Source organism: Chanos chanos, chromosome 6 (genome assembly GCF_902362185.1).
Source record: "Chanos chanos chromosome 6, fChaCha1.1, whole genome shotgun sequence".
In the NCBI taxonomy this organism is placed as follows: Eukaryota; Metazoa; Chordata; class Actinopteri; order Gonorynchiformes; family Chanidae; genus Chanos; species Chanos chanos.
This window is the reverse complement of record NC_044500.1, coordinates 39749975-39769597: the sequence shown is the minus strand read 5'-3', so window position 1 is coordinate 39769597 and position 19623 is coordinate 39749975. Positions and strand designations below refer to the sequence as shown.

The window sequence follows — 19623 nt, the reverse complement described above, 5'->3', positions numbered from 1 at the left end:
CATTTTTATAAAACGCGTCCTTTCCCTTACCGTTTGCCCTTTTTGTTGCAAATTACCTGTCAAATAGGATTAAATCTTTTTTTTCTGGAACGCCTGCAATAACGTTGTTTTCCACGAATTTGTTCCACCTGTGTTCCTTGGAATATGAATTTATGGCCTTATATTGCAATCGTAGTTTGCATCTGTCGTAGGTTTTAGTCGATACTTCGTCAGTTAAATGTCAATTAACCTCAGGAAACTAAATATTATCACTAGTTACAGTGCCCGACGAACACTCATCATGAAGGGTGGGGCCAACACAGAGAGCCCGGCGCACATAGGTCAATCCCAGTCACAGCTTCAGCTTTCCTGGAAAGTCGTTTACAGGGAAATCATCCGCGACGTATAACTGGTGAAACTGGCTAGGCAGCTTCATAGAGCGTCACATGGCCGAGAAGGAGCGTTCTGTCCTGAGCCAATCAAAAAGCAGCAAAGGTTGCGAGCGCAGTTCTGCGAAACAGGGTGCGCATATGGCCCCGGCAGCCACAGGCGCTGAAATACAAAGCCTTTCTTGGAATTAAATTCCTAGAATGGCTGTCACCTCGTAAAGTCAACTATACAGCTGGCGTTTTTTTCTCTATGTCGTCGTGAATGAGGATAATAACTCTCATTTTTAGATGCTCGACCCTGAAGGAGGATAATAGCTCTCATTTGAGATCTGCTGCAAGTCTTTTCGCTGTGGTAACCGAGAAGGATCTAAAACAAAAGCCGTAGGAACTGCCAACTCCGATTTCGTTTCTATTTCTCATCGCTTTATGGTTTCACTAACGAGAAATATTGACTTATTCTGTGTTTGTCGCTCTGGCAGCCTAGAAAATGCCTCAGTGGACTTGATTCATATTTATATTGTTGATTAATATAATACAGACGTCGTGCGACTGGGCTATGGTCGACTTTTATCAGTTGGTTGGTGCTCGTGATGATTTTATGTGTGCAAAGGTAAGTAGAGTGCATACGTTGTTGAGACTCAAAACAACTATTTATTAAGAACTTTATGACGGTTAAAGCCAAGTCGGCGTGGAAGTTGGCTTTTCCTCTCCTCCTCTGTAGTTAAATGGGAGAGACGTGTTTGGTTCTGAAAAGGATATAAGCAACATATATTTTCTCTAATTATATTGTTGTACATCAAATTATTTTTTTCTGTCCCCTCCCCCTCACGCACCCCTCTCTATGTAGGAATTGGAACAGTTTGTCCCCTAAAATATTTTTGGGGGAGATCTGGCGTGGGCGCCAGAATAGCAAGAGAATAGCCCATAAGAAAAATTTATAATGACCAAATTTTTTCCTGTGTGCAAATCAGGCGTCCATAGAGATTACCTGCGTCGTAGTTATTTCAGTGCACGTCAAAGATACAACTACATCAACAAAAGTACTCAACACCGATGACTTGGAGGGGGGAGTCCTTTATTCCGTCCAGGATTAGGCCACATTCAAATCTTTGAATTTTGCTTGGTCGGAGTCCCCAAAAGACGGAAACGCAGACGAATAATGATTGCTTTTAATAGTCTGTCATCACACTTTGAATCTTCTATATACTGTTTCAAACTGACATCAGATCCTGAGATTGATTCTTATCACTGCTAAAGCTGAATAATAATAATTACAACAACAATAATTATAATAATAGTAATAATAATAATAACAACAATAATAATAATAATAAAAAACTTTATGACAACTGTGTGTTTATGGATTAAAGTGTAACGCTTTACGAGAGAGGCTGTGGCCTTGATCCTTATAGTTGTTTACTAATTTTCTGCTTTTCCACATCTCCACTTATCTTATTTCAACATTTCAAGGTCTGTGTTGCTGGGTAAAAGCCTTGGTGTTTGCTCTCGCAGTATAGCCTAGCTCATGTGACCAATGTTCAGAGCAGCTTGCTGTGCTCAACCAAATTTTATTTATGATCACTCTATGCTAAACTCTCGTTGTTATAGTGATAAATGACCTGAAATGTAGTCTGGTTTGTTTCTACTATGTTGTTTTTTTGCGTGTGGCGCAGAACTCTCTGATCTGATTTTCTTTTTCCTCTTATATCTTCAGTTGTTGCTTAAATGAGAATAAATTGCCACTACAATATGTTTTTAAAATGTAAAAATATTCCCTTTCTGAAATTTGAGATCAGGTTTTTGAATTGAAAAAAGAAAATAGAGGTCTTTTGTCAGGTATTTGAAATGTGATGTAGCCCATTTCAAGTTTAATATCGGTTTTTACATTTTGATATCAGATTTTAGAACATCGAAAACATGTTTATTAAAGCTAATTTTGCAAGAATAATGAAAACTAACGCACCCTGCGTTGCTGTTCACACGCCCGTCTCTAATGCCTCTGTCCACTATAATATCAAACATCTATTCAGGGAGCATCCTCTAATGCTTGCTCCAAAATACAGGACATTTGCCAAATGATAATTGATTTCAAAAGCTTGATATCTTTAATGTCAGAAACTGGGCATCTTATTTGAAAACCTTTTGCCAGATTTTGTCATGGTGTCACAAAGAAATGATTAAATGCTAAATCCGCTTTCACTGCAAAACCTCTCGTGAGCTTTGACGCTGTCAGACCATTAAAAACACAATGTTACGTCGTGAATCCACACACACACACACACACACACACACACACAACTAATCATGAGCTACTGTTCACATCTAACTGTGGACTGTTAAAGCAGATCTCCTGCATTTTGAATCAGTGACATCAGTACAGTATATGCTTGTGTCTTTGTGTTCATAAAGGATCAGACATACTTTTACTGTGAGTGATCTACTCTTTTAAGTAGATGTCATCGCATTATCATAAAACCAGTGTTTGTCCATAAGCTAAGCGTGTATCCATTGTTTTTTTTTATTTTTTAGGGCTCTGCTGTCAGAGCCACCTTCAGTGATGGTTGCCAGGACTGTGAGCATGCAGAGTGATGGGAATGACAGGGAAGAATCAGACTCACATGAGAGCCAGGTTGTTTCCACAGGGCCCTGCAGTCTCCCCAATGCCACACAGCACAGCAAACAGTGGGACCCTGCAAAGGACCTGTGTTGTATCACCACTACTTTTCAACACCTTCACACCTCAGGTACAGGAAACTGACCCTAATAGTTGTTCACAGTCATCAACATATAACTTCTGTGTTTTGTTTTTCGTTTTTTGGGGGTTTTTTTTAATAACAATCCTGTAACATTGAAATCAACAATACCTAATCATATGTAAAACATATTGTTCCAGGGTGGTACTGGGGTGCCATTTCAGCCAGTGAAGCCCGAGATGCCCTCCTCGGGACGTCCGAGGGGACCTTCCTAGTGCGTGACAGCAGTCACCCTCTTTACATGCTCACTCTATCGGTGAAGACTTGTCAAGGGCCCACCAACGTGCGCATTGAATATAGCGACGGCCGTTTTCGACTGGACTCAAGCTCTCCAGCTCAGCAAAGTCTGCTGTCCTTTCCCGGTGTCCCTAGCCTGGTACAGCATTATGTGGGATCAGGCAGAAGAGAGGACGAGGTAAAGGCAGAGGCACCCATTATCAAGGACAATGCCATATTGTTGAAGCTCAAATACCCACTCCACAGGCCTCACACCTTTCCCTCTCTACAGCACCTGACACGCCTTACTATTAACAGACATACCGCCTTACCTGCTTGTCTCCCTCTCCCACGCCGATTACTGAACTATTTGCAAGACTATCCCTTCCAAGTATGAACTTCCACTAAGAGTTGAAGCGTTTCAACTTTTGGGCTGGCAGCTTGCTTGACAGATATTCCTGCATTGAGATTCTGTGGTGAAGCACCCTTGAGGTCAGATGTTGGAATTAAATTGCTTTGTAGTCCATGGACAGTGGACCTCTTCTTCAGTGTAGCTGAACCATGATGATGTAGCACTCTTCCCATTATGCCCCTCTGTTGGCAGGGCAGATGGGATTCTGGACAATCAAAACTATATCGGTAATAAATGTACCTCGTTTATTATTGGAAGAGCTTGAAGCTTGATGGAACATTTGTAATAAAATAACATTTATTTAAGCAGAAATCAGGATAATCATACACATATTTTGCTGCTGGATTCCTGAAAAACATGTAAATATGTTTATTTTTAGTAAACACAATGTTTCTATTTTTGCCTTTCTTGTCTCCCATTCTCTCTGCGTATCAACAATGCTCTTCAAAAGCAACCACATAAAATCACAAATCAGGAAAAAAATTATAGGCTACATTTTTTTTATCTCTACTTACCAAAGTCAAACAATAATTTTAATTTTGTCCTCTTTGAATACATTCTATGAATGTATCCTCAGCCTGAACCTTATGTACTGACTACCACACCAATGAATTTCATATATGACTTATGTATTTTGTGCCTTTAAGGGAATTACCTCAACATCAAAACAGGTTCAACCATAACGGTTAATGGAATTGAGTTGAACCATTGTGCACTGGTGAGCAAAAGCTAGTTAATTATTAATCTTTAATCCCCTCGTAAAAAGTATACGAGTACCATGATTGTGGAAAAAAACCACCTCCTGTTACCTCCACAGAAAGACACCGCTAACACTGTAGAGTTAGGTCTTTGAGTCCAAAGCATGGTGTTTTTGCTAAAAAATGGGTTGCAGTCATCGATATGGAACATGTTGTCTACTTTCACATACCCCAAATGCCAGTCTTTTTCGGTATCAAACTGATCTCTGTTGAACTCTAATCTGTTAGTGTTTTTGGACTTCATTGAACACACACAGGTTTTTTATCCACATAAACAGCTGCTTACATGGGTTCATTAAACCGAGTCTGGGATCTGTTTGTTCCCTGGGTGACAAAATGCCTGAGTTGGTTTCCATGAAGTGGCTGAGAGCATTCCTTAGAAAGCCTCTTATCAGGATTACAGTCAAGAGTGCTTGCTATTAATATACAGGCAGAGGTTACGATACGCTTGTTCCGCTTTTCCTGCACAGTTCCAAAAAAAATACAAGCAAAGGTTTATGCATAACAGATTAATTGAAAGGGGGGGGGGGTACATGCTTATGATTTAAGACTGTTTCTCTTTTCTTATTATTTGAAATCTCTCTATATATGAAACTAGACTGATTTGCTCTACTTGTAGAATCCCTCAGGACAAATCTACACCAAAAGAATATTCACACTCGTAAACATGTTCCTCAAAACTTCACTTTTTATGGAGTTAATACTTTAGTCTGTGTTAACTGCAGGCAATGTTTCAAACATTTTTACTCTAAACAAGAGTTTAGGCACAGCTGCTTCAATGTTTTCATGCTTTTCATGAACTTGAACCATTCCTACCTTTTCCTTTTGCCTGGAATGAAATAATGTCATAGCAACAATATACAGTATAACCACCTTGAGCAGTGGCCAGGATTTTGCAGCTGCCCCTGTGGCATGTGGCATGATGAGAGGAGGAGAGCTAATCACATGTCCACAGCAACAGAGAGACAATGTTTAGTTCACCATGCACTTGATCAAAGGAAACAACTGATTACTGTAACATGTATTACACCTCAGGTCAGTCATTCATGTACCATTCACTTAAGGTAGATTATAAGGATTCCAGATACATGAGTTTTGCTTACTTTATCTAGACCTTGTTTACAAAAATCATAACTGTAAGACAATGCAACAAACGTCCATGTATGTCCTCAAAAAAATGAATCATTCTTCCTGAGTGTACCATCCTACATTATTCCTGCTAGCATTGTCCATGACAGTTCGCAAACATTAAAGGATGAAAAGTTCAAACTAAGACTGCATACTGCTGAGACCACAGCCAAGATTTGCGCCATCTTGAAGTGATAGACTGACCTTAGGTCCTTCTGATGGTATTTGTGGTACATTGACTTCTTCCAGTACTGACTTTGGGGTATGTGCATGTTTGTGCTAAGCAGGGAGTGCTACACATGTTGCATTGTTCTCATATCTGTGTATCATACAACAGGCCGGTTTGGGTGTTGTGCTGTGAAAGCTAGAGTGGGGGAGGAAAAAAATCCGGTTCGTTCAGTTGACCTGCCATGCCAAGTCTCTCTTCCAATAATATTATTACAGTATTTATTTGAATTACTTGTTTAAAACCTGTAATCCCATTGCGTATAGGGTGAATGCAGCCCATAGAGACAAAGGAAACATGTTAAGTAGACGCACTTGGCTGAACTTGCATTGCACTGTTCTCTGATAGAGAAACAATTTTCTACTGTTTTGTTTATAAAGTGCACACTATTTGCCATATGTTATATAACAGCAAGCTGTAGCATTGGGTCAGGAACTAGGGTCGAATTCCAGTCTGTAATTCCAAACATATCTCAGAGTTAGAAATAATGGACAGACAATGAGTTGTGGTGTCCATGAATTCTTGGGCTTGACATGATACAATAATAGTTAATGAATGAGCTTTCACAGAGTTCTAGGAACTGTTACCATCCACTGGTTTACAACTGTTTATCAGAATGTTGTCTGATGATGTCAAATGGCCACACATCCCCAAACCTTGGATATACACATATCTACAGTGTCAGTGAAAACAGAATGTCGAGTTTGATGATGTTTTACAAAAGAAATAAACCTAGTTAAACAAATTAAATTCTCTTCTGTAAACACATCCATAGAGTAAAGGTACTAGATCCTGTTGAGGGGGTGACTTCATGAAAAATGTCACTCTTGTGCATGTAAAGTTTACCTATATGTCTGTGTTAAATTTGTTAAATTTTCATCTATTTTGATTTACTGGAAAGTTTGTTTTTCAAAGTAAAAGATACTGCTTTTAAGATTCTACACAATTTATACATGTAATGATGTTACTTACATTTATGAGCATCAAAGCGTTTTGTACACAAAAGGATAAACTATTTTACTTCATGAATGTGACATAAACTGAGTGTGAGATCATCCCAGTCTTCTCAAAATAGTTTGATGAGTGTATTTAAAAATTCTGGAAAAAAGGATTCAGTCCTCACAAAATGCATAACCTGCTGATTCAAAGATAAGAGTAAGGCAGTTGAACCGCTTTCATGCTTTCAGTTTTGATTAGACAACACAAACCGGAGAATGCCAAATGTAATAATCTTTAACTTAATTATGTTTATCTATTAAATCTACGAAGCTAATTAGCAATAAAAAATCACTGTTGTGAACAATTACATTTAAAATGATAATAAATAATAGTCATAAATAATAAATAAATAATGGCTATGTTGTTGTACCTAACTAAGAAACGTCTATTCATAATTTATGTATTCATAATTTATATATCAGTTAATTGTTGCTTTTATTATATCTTATTTCCATATTGTTCGACAGTGATTTGATGTTTGTCCTTTCGACTACTCTCAAATACTGAAGAGGACAATCTCCAAATAACCAAAACAACTAATTGGCGTTTGGTAGTGAGCGCCCTCTGGTGACAGAGGAAGGAAGAAGTCTATATAAAAAAAAAGAATCAAAAAGTAATGCTTATGGGAGACTGCCGCGATTAAAATATCTTTTAAAATTTTCTACCATATCACAATGTGTGACTTTTCGTAGAATGGTCTTTATTGTGCATTTATCGGTGGGTAGAAATGGCAGGTCATCAAAGAACATTATACTTTTCCAAGCCACAAGGGGGCCACCGGTTGTCAGTATTTGATTTCCTGGCCTCAGCATTTAGAGGGAAGTTGTCCTTGCCCAACGAACCAAGCTAGACGATAAGTTGCTATCCTGCTTGTTAACAAGCTATTGTGAGGAACGCCAGTAAGAACTAGGATACCTCAACAACAAATATAAGGTAATATTTATTTCGCTTGGTGAGAAGTGGTAACGCAAATACTTACATAGTACTTACAATACTATGTGAAACCGAAAGAGCACAAAAGAGGCTTTTATTCGTGTCAAACGCCCCGTTTCATGCTAACACCTCTCACTTCCGCTTGTGATGGTAATAAGTAGCTAGCAAACGTTAGCTGGATGCTAAGTAAATGTTATTATCTGGCTAAACGGTAGCACAGACCACTTATCTGTTAAAACTAGGTAACGTACAGATTTAGTCTTCTGTTATATAGTTTTCCACTATGCCAAAAATGTTGGTTCCAAGGGCAGTTTCAAAGTAAGAGTCGTTATACAAAGTTAGCTACATAGGACCGTTTGCTTTCGTACACTTTCGTCTTTTATTCACCCAAATATAATAGTTTACTCAAATGTTGACTAGTTAGTGAGTTAGATTTTACCCTGTCATTGCACTTATCCATTAGATGGCTGGAGTAAGATAACTAACCCATGAACTGTCTCTTATCGACCTTTGTCTTTGCACGCTCTAATGTGCAGTATATGCGGGGTTGTTTGTTTCTTCCCCTAATCAGATATGGCTGCAATCCGCAAGAAGTTGGTAATTGTTGGAGATGGAGCTTGTGGGAAGACGTGTCTTCTCATCGTCTTCAGTAAGGACCAATTCCCGGAGGTGTATGTGCCTACTGTATTTGAAAACTATGTAGCAGACATAGAAGTTGATGGCAAACAGGTAATTGGCAGCATTCTACATTTGCTTACCCTTTGCTTGTCTTCATATTCTGTCACCTAATGTCTTATTTCAGACTTTCAGATTTGTTGATCACAAAGGGGAGAGCTTATGTAATGTTGGTTTTGCAGTCAGCGTACACAGATTGATGTTCTTGTTGCTTCAGGTGGAACTGGCCTTGTGGGACACAGCAGGTCAGGAAGACTACGACAGGCTACGTCCCCTCTCTTACCCCGACACTGATGTCATCCTCATGTGCTTCTCTATTGACAGCCCTGACAGTCTTGGTGAGTACACCTCAAGTTCATACCAGGCAAAAATATTATTCACAAAAATATTATTATATTATTCATTAAAACAAATATTTTATCCTGTTGTTTTTTTGTTTGTTTGTTTTTTGTTTTTTTGGTCTTGCACAGAGAACATTCCAGAAAAGTGGACACCAGAGGTGAAGCACTTCTGTCCCAATGTTCCCATAATTTTAGTAGGAAATAAGAAGGATCTGCGAAACGATGAGCACACTCGACGTGAACTTGCAAAGATGAAGCAGGTACGCTGGCACAGGCCTTCCCAGTTCCTCCTTAACACAGTCACACCCCCCCACACACTGTCTGCTCTCAAACATTTTTGTCATGTTGTCCTCTTCCTGTAGGAACCTGTTAAACCAGAGGAGGGCAGAGACATGGCAAACCGAATTTGTGCATTTGGATACATGGAGTGCAGTGCCAAGACAAAGGATGGCGTGAGAGAGGTCTTTGAGATGGCCACCAGGGCGGCGCTGCAGGCCAGGAGAGGGAAGAAAAGCAGTAAATGCCTCTTGCTTTAAACCCCGAGAGGACTTTGCATTTTACAGCAGGGAGGGGTTTTGACAGGAGTTTCCCCTCTGCCTGCCTGCAATGACTGTGCTGACCCGTTATTCTTAAAGATGTACTGCTTTTTATTTTATGTCTTTTAAATGAAACAACGTGCAACAAGTTACATAAGTTTTCAACAGTATTTAAAGAGGTAGATCAGGAGAATGCTGTTAAACTGTACTGAAATGAATGATTGAACATGCCATATTAAGGGTGGTTCCACCCAGTTTTTCCTCGTTTCATCCACATGCTCTTGTCCCGCAGGTATTAAGAAAGTCAAGGCTCATCGCATTGTACAGCTTGCGTGTGCGTAGCTTCAGCTGAATAAAAACTGCGTCCATCTGTGAAAATAATTAAATCAATAGCTGTCAGTTAACTGAGTCAAACTATTATTAGTGAATGTGTGCTCATATGCATTGCATCAGCAATGTATTTGAGTACTGGAAAGTACATAAACATGACTTGTATCTAAAGCTGATATGTTGAATTTTATTTGGTTACATGTATCACATTTATAACAGTGCACTCACATTTAATGTATGTGTTGTTTCCATGTACGTTTTTTTTTTTTTTTTTTTCTTTCAAGCTCAGCTTCATTGTTTCCCACCAAAGATGCAGCCAGTAACTTTTTAAAAATCAGGTAACTGCATAGGCGGAGTGTGACTACCCTCCTCCTTTGAAGTTGTTTGACTGAGCACATTTGTAAGATATTTAAGAACAGGTGGAACTTCCCTTAAACTCATACCGAGCCAATCACTCTGGGGGGGCAGCAAGTTTGACTCTCAAGTCTGGTCTGCCTAACAAGCACATTGACCATTTTGCTAGAGCTCCTCATACAAAGAGTTTATTGTATACACTGTGACCAACTGGTCGTACAATTAGTTTGTATAAGAAATATGCAATTGATGCTTCAAATTGTTCAGGACCAATATGCTATACAGAAAGGGCATATTTTATTTCATGTAATGCATACACATGGATAAGACTTGAAACTCAGTTTTTATTTTTGTCCTTTTTTTCTCTCTCTTTCAAAACAAATAGAAACAAAATTTGGTATCTTTGTGTATTAAAAACTTTATAAGAATTTTCTGGTCCGTGTTTTATTTCTGTGTTTGAGTCGTGATGAGTGCATGGGTGATGCAGCTGAAACTGTGGCACTTTTTTGAGACCATGCTTTCTTTTTCTTTTTTTTTTTCATAAAAGACAACACACCAGAATTAGCTAAGAGGCTTTGTTCAGCAAGCAGAAAAAAAGTTTCAAACATTTTATTGATAACCTCACGTACCAAAGCGAACAAAAATACACATATAAACAAACACACTCTTTGGTATCACACACTCCCACTGAGTCGCCAGGTGCCTTTGAAGACTGTTCAGGCCCAGCAAATACAACTTAAACCATGGTGAGATCACAACTGTGATATCATATCTTCCTATCTATGAGTCAGAGTGATTTTGGGGGACTTCCTATGACATAGTGCTATGACTCTCCTTAGCTGTTCTGTCAGAGGTAAGGCACTAGATATTTAAAACTTCATCAGTTCTGAGGGTACATAAGTGTCTCGATGAGTTTAAGTACTCAACGATTTCTTTGATTCTCGGGCCCCTTCAGAGGCTATTTGGCAACATAATATGTATACATGTATAATATGTAAACATGTATAGCAGACCTCTCCTGAATCTCAGAGCGGAAGGAGTACAGTGCAGTCTGACATCTTAATGACCGTACTGGTTTGATGTTCATAAACACACTAACAAATAAGCATGTGTGTGACCTTATTGCACAAACAACTCCAGTGAATACATCAGTTATACATTCATTAGGACAATTATAATAACATTACAATGTTTTGTGTTCCTCCTATTTATGTCTGGCTTTTTGTCGTACCACTTCCCGTTGACTGAGTGGGTTCTGACTGAGGGAGCTGATGACAATGGCGCAAAGCATTTCTCCGTGATACAAATGAGTCATCAATGAGTTCAGGGAGTGTGTGAGGTTTAACATCACTGGCGTTTTTTGTCTGGGATCTGTGAGCGACCCAAAAGGATTGGAAGCGCTGCCAGTGAGACCACTAGTGCGGCTATGAGTGGACGGTAGTACAGCCAACCTGCAGCTATGGTGAGGAGTGATAGGGAGCAGGACACACAGAGGGCAAAGAGCTTCAAACCCAATAGGACAAGTTCTCTGAGGAGTGGCACCCAGTCAACTGCAGACAAACACAGCGAAAGAGACGTTAAGACACGTACACAAAATAAAGAACTGCCACGTGAACATATCAGTGTATCCGCACATGCTGTTGTTCTGCAAGGACATCCAATCTTAACACTCAAATTCTTTCCTCTGTGTTGATAAGGATAAGCATATTAATTATCAATATGCTGTTGATAATCAGCACCATCACTTACAGATAATTAAACTAATCAGGATGTTTTAACCAATTAATATTCAGTACAGATGCCGTGTGACAAATGCAAGAACAACACGTGTGTGTGTGAGTATTACCGAGAGTGTGGACAATGCGAGTGGACAGACTGACACCCAGGAACATGAGAGCCCAGCCTCCGACCCTTAGAGCCCAGGTTAGCATTGTGTTCTGCTGGTGCTTTCGTTGAAACACTTCCTGTACACAGCAACACAAACTTTCAACATACATAAAAACAGCAGCTACAAGAAACTTTAAGTATATGTATATGAATATGCACACACACACACACATTTTTAAAACAGTCAAACTGTACACCTTATATGCCTCTTTGGGCACCAGCGAAACAAAACACACACCTCAGCAGAAAGTTCCTCCAGGAACAGAATCTCCAGTTCATCACCTGCTTTGGTCTTAAAGGGCATCAGCTGATCATCTCTTTGCATGGCTACGATACTGACCTATCGACATACCACTGTCAGTCACATTATATCAACCATCACAACCTTTACATACAGAGAGTATAAAATATACTATTCCGGATTGAGTGCAGATGAGCTGCAGATCTGCATCACCCACCTTCTGGGCAGGCCCTAGGTATGAGTCCTCCCCACTGAGACCTGCATAGGAGAATCTCACACGCACGTCCCCCACCTGCACACAGCACAATAGCCATGTTTATAACCACCATGGAGACAGGACTGATAAAAATTATGACTAAAGATGTGTGCGTCTGTACATGTATCTCTTCTTTGAGTGGGAGCGTGCGTGTATGGGCGTCCAAATACATTACCTCTGGTCGACGAGGGTCAAGGGTATGGTAGAAGTAATCGTCATGCACAGTCATAAAATCATCTGCCCCATGGAATCCCTTTAGACTCAGAGTCTGAAAATTATCAATCTGCTCCACCAAACCTAAGGAAGACGTTAGAACTCATCATTTACTCCCACCTCTGTTTTCAGTAATCAATCCCACCACGTCTCTCTCTATATCCAACAGACCGTTATTAAAACAAAACCAATATAATGTCTTGATCTCCAATAGATGGGAACTTTATGTGGAATTATACTGCACACACAGGGAAAACTGAGCTTGAGCAAAGAAAAACAGAATAAGAGTTGTTTGTTACCTTTGGAGAGAAAGAATCTTCCAACCTGAATCTGCGAAGCCACTTCTGTTACACTCGTAACTGCCATGGCACTAAGGGACAGAGCACTGTATTATCAAGATGTTCAGAAAAAGAGATGAACAGATAGATAGATAGATAGATAGATAGATAGATAGATAGATAGACATGTAGATAGATAGATAGAGAGAGAGAGAGAGAGAGAGAGAGAGAGAGAGAGAGAGAGAGAAAGAGAAAGGCATGCAAAGTGAACTGTGCGAGACTGGGTCAGGGCAATACCTTGGATTCACATGACCGATTTCTTTATCAAAATTCTTGCTGTTGATGATCTCTGCCCGCCATTCCGTGTCTAAAAACATGAATAGAAGGTTTTCACACATGAACACCATTACGCTTACATTCTACCTGCAGACATCATTCACTGTGCACAGACAGCAAAGTTGCAGCAACAATGTAATAGGATTTTGCAGTACCACTAAACAGGACTCTGTTCATACAGTTAAAACTTAGCTGAATATTCAGACAAATATTACAACCTTGTAAGACACCTCACTACTCCATAATTCAGTAAAAGATTACTCACTGTATGTATATGTGGTCTCAGTCTTAGTTTCTCCGTTCTCTTCATAGTCCCTGTTCACAATGAGTACAAAAGGCACATTATGTGTGGATATGCTAGGTGATTCTACTTTGCCAGGTTTAGTTGTTTGCTGTTCACATTTGGTCTGGCTGTAGAGGCTCCATTATTGAATGGCTACTGGAAGCAATCACCTTGAACAACAGATTACTCTTTGCAAGTTTGGGGCTGTACATGAGGTAGACACTTTACACTGAAACACACATTCAAATGAAAAGCACTGTAACAAACTGCTGACAGTTAACACAGTGTACATGATTTGTTCAGACCCCCAAACCTGCTGTACCTGCGCCCACTTACAGTACATCTTGAATGTCAAGCAAACACAGTCATCCTACTGTGAAGGAACAGAAAGAAGATACCAACCTGCTCTCTTGATGTTCCACCCACTGGTACATCTCCACCTCTCTCCTCAGCTTGACTGCCTGCACTGCTATGTTGTAGTTCGGGTCATAAATAGGCTGGAAATTAGAGGACAAGGCAGAAAAAGGCAGTTCATTATATGCTGCTGCTTCCTCGCAGGCTGACAATCAAAACACACAAAGCATCAAGAGCGAGATATATACTGATTATAAGAAACACCATCTGCAGGAAATTAACAGCTGTCCTCTAGGGGGAGTTTTAAAATTCATGGAGTAATTGTATTAAGATATATCAATATACAATTGCATTAATGTATTGGTTCCATACCTGGGAGGTGCGCAGAGGTCCGGATATATGAATCAGACGGCCGTTGTTCTGGAAGTCAACACCTGAAGATGGGTGCACGGATACCACCTGAGAGAGGCCTTCATCCAGGGAAGCTGCTGTGCGTATTGCCCTGCCCTATAATAATTAATATTCACCATTCAGTATAGCCAGTTATACAGTACGTCATATACAGTACGCATCTACTGATTTCAGTCTGTACTCATATATAAAAAAGACATCAGTAGAAATGAAAAACATACAGAATAAACACAGACTGGCTATATATCTTACCTCATTCGTAAAGAGTACATAAAAGGAGAAAGCAAACACAGCAATTCCAACGACCATCCCTCCTGCAGTCTCGCTTAATCGTTCGAGGAAGCCAGGCTTTTTATGACTGCTCACACGTGAATGCTGGTTCGCATGTTCTGTGCCTGAGAACTGACATTACATTGGTTAGTGATGATATGATCCAGCAGACACCAACTCACTACTAAAGGGAAAGAACAATAAATACCCAACTCAAGCAGCGTTTGACTACAGTCGTGTAAATATTTCTTGAAGCAACACTGATCTTTCATCAGCGTCTCAAGGCAAAGTGAATGCCCATTGGACTGTAGACTGTACGCGTACATTGTCATTCTGATGACAAAGTTTCTAATATATTTGTCTGGACACACAGGAATGTATTTTACAAGTATGCATGCCCTTAAATCATAGGTATATTCTACCAACTTTAGGTTTGTTTGCACATACGAAAGCAACTCTTATTTCCGCATTTATTTCAGTATTTCATCGGTATTTCCTTTTTTTTTTTTTTTTTTTTACACATCTACAGTTCTAAGTGTGAAACGCAAATTGTCATTGCTCTTCCTTGAGTCACTGCCCCTACTTAAGTATTTCCAATACGTTCAGCTGAAGTGTACACATATTAACTTATAACTTAGCCTGTTATTAAAATCAACAAAACATGACACGATTTATTCAGTATGCAATTAATATAACGTCACAGAACATTAAAAGTAGGCTTAGTAAGCAACTTACTGGTACCGACATAGTCGTGTCTCGTTCCACGCCCGAGTGTTAGCTAGCTAAGTTTTCGAAGAACTTTTAGGTGCACCGAGTCAAACCGATGGCCCACCTTAAAACGTCGAACCAATGCAACTGGGTAACCTATACTTCAAAGTAATGCAGCCAAAACAGCAACACAGGGAACACTTTACAGGACCACAACTACAGTTGAATTTCGACGCCTTTCGTGACTCGTTAAACGAAAGGGCATTCCTCAACACGGAGGATGCAGGGAAATGTAGTCACACAATACTTAACACTGTACTTCATGTACTATGTATCTGTTATTCACTAATACGAATCACAGCAGTTACTGGGCAGTACGGAATTATTATTATAACTGAACATTTTCCAGTTTCCCAGTCACATCTACATAAGCAGAGATCTTTATGGAAACAAGATATGTGTTTAATTGATGGAGAGAGAGAGAGAGAGAGAGAGAGAGAGAATGAAAGAAAGAGAGAGAGAGAGAGAGAGAGAGAGAGAGAGAGTGTTTAACAGAGTGCTCTGACAGTAATCTTCAGTATCTTACATTCTGTCATCTCTGTCATCAGTGTCTGAGAGGATTAGTGGGGGGTTGGGGGATATAGATGGAGAAATTGACTCATATAGAGACAGACACACACCTGGATCGGGGAGAGGAAGCAATCTGCTCCTTGACTGTGGAAGCAGACACTGCTGTTTTCCCCAGTTGGACCCTGAAGTCATGGCAGCCCAAGGCTCAGGAGCAGCGCAGGAGTATGATGTAATTGTGCTTGGAACTGGCCTCAAGGTAAGAAAAAACTCTCTTCCTTTAATTTACACTCCACTGATTAGACACAGTCAAGACATCGAGCTCCAGTGAGAACTTCCGATGCACCAAAAGAGATCATTTGTCCAACTGTTCAACACAGGATAGCCATGAAGTCATTATATAATGAAACTGAGGGTTCATTTTAATTATAAGTCTTTTAAGGTACAAGTTATGACTAAAGTTGGAGATTCTTTCAGACAAAATGCAACGCCGTTGCTGCAATGATGATGTAAAAGGAAAATCTGGATTTAAGACCTATTTCCTGCTAGATGTCTTATAAGTAGCACTGGAATTTTTATTGACTTTTTTAAATTTGCCTCATGATTACTTCCAAAATCATCATTTCAAAAACTGTTGTGTAAGGTTTGTACACCTTCAGCAGGCATTCCCAGAGATTAGCCACAATCTGCTGATAGATACTTAAAACATTCCCATAACAAACAACAGATGGACATTGTTTAAAATGTGTTTCCATAAAATTGCGCCCCTTTTTTTGTCCAGGAATGCATTCTTTCAGGCATAATGTCGGTCAGTGGAAAGAGAGTTCTGCACATAGACTCTAATCCTTATTATGGCGGAGAGAGCGCCTCCATCTCTCCCTTGGAGGAGGTCTGTCCCTTTTTTGATTGCACAAATACGTTCTCTGTGTATGAAATTTCAAAGTTAGTTTATTATTGTGTGTTAACCTGTAATTTCCCTCTGATAGCTGTATAAGAGGTTCCATGTCTCCGGCCCCCCCAAGTCAATGGGAAGGGGGAAAGACTGGAATGTGGATCTCATCCCTAAATTTCTTTTGGCTGACGGTGAGTACAAACTGTGTCTTTCCATATTAGTGAAACTGTGTCTGCGTTTGATAGTCCAACTGTACCAACTGTGTTCACTTTTTCTGCAGGAGATTTGGTTAGAATGCTGCTGTACACAGAGGTGACCAGATACATGGACTTTAAAGTGGTTGAGGGAAGCTATGTATACAGGGCTGGCAAGATTCACAAAGTCCCATGCACTGATGCCGATGCCGTGGCATCAGGTAACACATTAATGCCAGTCAAACTTAGTCACTCATTATAAATATACAAACAACACAGATTAGGAGAAAAGAGTCATATGACATGTATGGTGTATTGGCTTTAGATTTAATGGGAATGTTTGATAAACGAAGATTCCGGAAGCTATTGCTGTTCATTCTGAACTTTGAGGAGAACGACCCTCGGACCATATTGTAAGACACCTCACTACTCCATAATTCAGTAAAAGATTACTCACTGTATGTATATGTGGTCTCAGTCTTAGTTTCTCCGTTCTCTTCATAGTCCCTGTTCACAATGAGTACAAAAGGCACATTATGTGTGGATATGCTAGGTGATTCTACTTTGCCAGGTTTAGTTGTTTGCTGTTCACATTTGGTCTGGCTGTAGAGGCTCCATTATTGAATGGCTACTGGAAGCAATCACCTTGAACAACAGATTACTCTTTGCAAGTTTGGGGCTGTACATGAGGTAGACACTTTACACTGAAACACACATTCAAATGAAAAGCACTGTAACAAACTGCTGACAGTTAACACAGTGTACATGATTTGTTCAGACCCCCAAACCTGCTGTACCTGCGCCCACTTACAGTACATCTTGAATGTCAAGCAAACACAGTCATCCTACTGTGAAGGAACAGAAAGAAGATACCAACCTGCTCTCTTGATGTTCCACCCACTGGTACATCTCCACCTCTCTCCTCAGCTTGACTGCCTGCACTGCTATGTTGTAGTTCGGGTCATAAATAGGCTGGAAATTAGAGGACAAGGCAGAAAAAGGCAGTTCATTATATGCTGCTGCTTCCTCGCAGGCTGACAATCAAAACACACAAAGCATCAAGAGCGAGATATATACTGATTATAAGAAACACCATCTGCAGGAAATTAACAGCTGTCCTCTAGGGGGAGTTTTAAAATTCATGGAGTAATTGTATTAAGATATATCAATATACAATTGCATTAATGTATTGGTTCCATACCTGGGAGGTGCGCAGAGGTCCGGATATATGAATCAGACGGCCGTTGTTCTGGAAGTCAACACCTGAAGATGGGTGCACGGATACCACCTGAGAGAGGCCTTCATCCAGGGAAGCTGCTGTGCGTATTGCCCTGCCCTATAATAATTAATATTCACCATTCAGTATAGCCAGTTATACAGTACGTCATATACAGTACGCATCTACTGATTTCAGTCTGTACTCATATATAAAAAAGACATCAGTAGAAATGAAAAACATACAGAATAAACACAGACTGGCTATATATCTTACCTCATTCGTAAAGAGTACATAAAAGGAGAAAGCAAACACAGCAATTCCAACGACCATCCCTCCTGCAGTCTCGCTTAATCGTTCGAGGAAGCCAGGCTTTTTATGACTGCTCACACGTGAATGCTGGTTCGCATGTTCTGTGCCTGAGAACTGACATTACATTGGTTAGTGATGATATGATCCAGCAGACACCAACTCACTACTAAAGGGAAAGAACAATAAATACCCAACTCAAGCAGCGTTTGACTACAGTCGTGTAAATATTTCTTGAAGCAACACTGATCTTTCATCAGCGTCTCAAGGCAAAGTGAATGCCCATTGGACTGTAGACTGTACGCGTACATTGTCATTCTGATGACAAAGTTTCTAATATATTTGTCTGGACACACAGGAATGTATTTTACAAGTATGCATGCCCTTAAATCATAGGTATATTCTACCAACTTTAGGTTTGTTTGCACATACGAAAGCAACTCTTATTTCCGCATTTATTTCAGTATTTCATCGGTATTTCCTTTTTTTTTTTTTTTTTTTTACACATCTACAGTTCTAAGTGTGAAACGCAAATTGTCATTGCTCTTCCTTGAGTCACTGCCCCTACTTAAGTATTTCCAATACGTTCAGCTGAAGTGTACACATATTAACTTATAACTTAGCCTGTTATTAAAATCAACAAAACATGACACGATTTATTCAGTATGCAATTAATATAACGTCACAGAACATTAAAAGTAGGCTTAGTAAGCAACTTACTGGTACCGACATAGTCGTGTCTCGTTCCACGCCCGAGTGTTAGCTAGCTAAGTTTTCGAAGAACTTTTAGGTGCACCGAGTCAAACCGATGGCCCACCTTAAAACGTCGAACCAATGCAACTGGGTAACCTATACTTCAAAGTAATGCAGCCAAAACAGCAACACAGGGAACACTTTACAGGACCACAACTACAGTTGAATTTCGACGCCTTTCGTGACTCGTTAAACGAAAGGGCATTCCTCAACACGGAGGATGCAGGGAAATGTAGTCACACAATACTTAACACTGTACTTCATGTACTATGTATCTGTTATTCACTAATACGAATCACAGCAGTTACTGGGCAGTACGGAATTATTATTATAACTGAACATTTTCCAGTTTCCCAGTCACATCTACATAAGCAGAGATCTTTATGGAAACAAGATATGTGTTTAATTGATGGAGAGAGAGAGAGA

The 19623-nt window shown here is 39.8% G+C and overlaps 5 protein-coding genes across 5 annotated transcripts; 3 read left to right on the top strand and 2 right to left on the bottom strand.

Moving 5' to 3' along the window:
• Positions 1–465: 465 nt before the first annotated feature.
• cishb (cytokine inducible SH2-containing protein b) lies at positions 466–4128 on the top strand. The gene is made up of 3 exons (XM_030777568.1): positions 466–978; positions 2898–3112; positions 3262–4128. Exons 1-3 carry the CDS (start codon positions 959–961, stop codon positions 3732–3734), a joined length of 708 nt encoding a protein of 235 aa, XP_030633428.1. The 5' UTR covers positions 466–958; the 3' UTR covers positions 3735–4128.
• Positions 4129–7694: 3566 nt separating this feature from the next.
• On the top strand, positions 7695–10386 carry LOC115814657 (transforming protein RhoA). The gene is made up of 5 exons (XM_030777573.1): positions 7695–7793; positions 8365–8522; positions 8686–8806; positions 8939–9069; positions 9172–10386. Exons 2-5 carry the CDS (start codon positions 8367–8369, stop codon positions 9343–9345), a joined length of 582 nt encoding a protein of 193 aa, XP_030633433.1. The 5' UTR covers positions 7695–7793; positions 8365–8366; the 3' UTR covers positions 9346–10386.
• Positions 10387–11171: 785 nt separating this feature from the next.
• Positions 11172–15466, bottom strand: LOC115814643 (transmembrane protein 43-like). The gene is made up of 12 exons (XM_030777553.1): positions 15294–15466; positions 14541–14690; positions 14250–14384; positions 13926–14020; positions 13506–13555; positions 13202–13271; positions 12926–12996; positions 12589–12710; positions 12375–12449; positions 12155–12256; positions 11876–11993; positions 11172–11579 (listed from the first exon to the last, which is right to left on the bottom strand). The coding sequence occupies exons 1-12, from the start codon at positions 15303–15305 to the stop codon at positions 11377–11379; spliced, it is 1203 nt and encodes a 400-aa protein (XP_030633413.1). The 5' UTR covers positions 15306–15466; the 3' UTR covers positions 11172–11376.
• Positions 15467–16026: 560 nt separating this feature from the next.
• Positions 16027–17336, top strand: LOC115815402 (rab GDP dissociation inhibitor alpha-like). The gene is made up of 5 exons (XM_030778359.1): positions 16027–16092; positions 16615–16722; positions 16820–16916; positions 17006–17140; positions 17245–17336. The coding sequence occupies exons 1-5, from the start codon at positions 16027–16029 to the stop codon at positions 17334–17336; spliced, it is 498 nt and encodes a 165-aa protein (XP_030634219.1).
• Positions 17337–17368: 32 nt separating this feature from the next.
• LOC115815401 (transmembrane protein 43-like) lies at positions 17369–19337 on the bottom strand. The gene is made up of 5 exons (XM_030778358.1): positions 19165–19337; positions 18412–18561; positions 18121–18255; positions 17797–17891; positions 17369–17426 (listed from the first exon to the last, which is right to left on the bottom strand). Exons 1-5 carry the CDS (start codon positions 19174–19176, stop codon positions 17369–17371), a joined length of 450 nt encoding a protein of 149 aa, XP_030634218.1. The 5' UTR covers positions 19177–19337.
• Between the last annotated feature and the right edge of the window lie 286 nt (positions 19338–19623).

Coding starts and splice junctions, on each gene's coding strand:
- cishb (XM_030777568.1), top strand. CDS start 959: ATGATTTTATGTGTGCAAAG. Junction 979..2,897: donor ATGATTTTATGTGTGCAAAG/GTAAGTAGAGTG, acceptor TTTATTTTTTAG/GGCTCTGCTGTCAGAGCCAC. Junction 3,113..3,261: donor TCAACACCTTCACACCTCAG/GTACAGGAAACT, acceptor ATATTGTTCCAG/GGTGGTACTGGGGTGCCATT.
- LOC115814657 (XM_030777573.1), top strand. CDS start 8,367: ATGGCTGCAATCCGCAAGAAGTTGGTAATTGTTGGAGATGGAGCTTGT. Junction 8,807..8,938: donor TGACAGCCCTGACAGTCTTG/GTGAGTACACCT, acceptor GGTCTTGCACAG/AGAACATTCCAGAAAAGTGG. Junction 9,070..9,171: donor AACTTGCAAAGATGAAGCAG/GTACGCTGGCAC, acceptor CTCTTCCTGTAG/GAACCTGTTAAACCAGAGGA.
- LOC115814643 (XM_030777553.1), bottom strand. Junction 13,556..13,925: donor GTGGAACATCAAGAGAGCAG/GTTGGTATCTTC, acceptor CATTGTGAACAG/GGACTATGAAGAGAACGGAG. Junction 11,580..11,875: donor TCGCATTGTCCACACTCTCG/GTAATACTCACA, acceptor GTTTGTCTGCAG/TTGACTGGGTGCCACTCCTC.
- LOC115815402 (XM_030778359.1), top strand. CDS start 16,027: ATGGCAGCCCAAGGCTCAGGAGCAGCGCAGGAGTATGATGTAATTGTG. Junction 16,917..17,005: donor TAAATTTCTTTTGGCTGACG/GTGAGTACAAAC, acceptor CTTTTTCTGCAG/GAGATTTGGTTAGAATGCTG. Junction 17,141..17,244: donor TGCCGATGCCGTGGCATCAG/GTAACACATTAA, acceptor TATTGGCTTTAG/ATTTAATGGGAATGTTTGAT.
- LOC115815401 (XM_030778358.1), bottom strand. Junction 17,892..18,120: donor GACCTCTGCGCACCTCCCAG/GTATGGAACCAA, acceptor TCTAATTTCCAG/CCTATTTATGACCCGAACTA. Junction 17,427..17,796: donor GTGGAACATCAAGAGAGCAG/GTTGGTATCTTC, acceptor CATTGTGAACAG/GGACTATGAAGAGAACGGAG.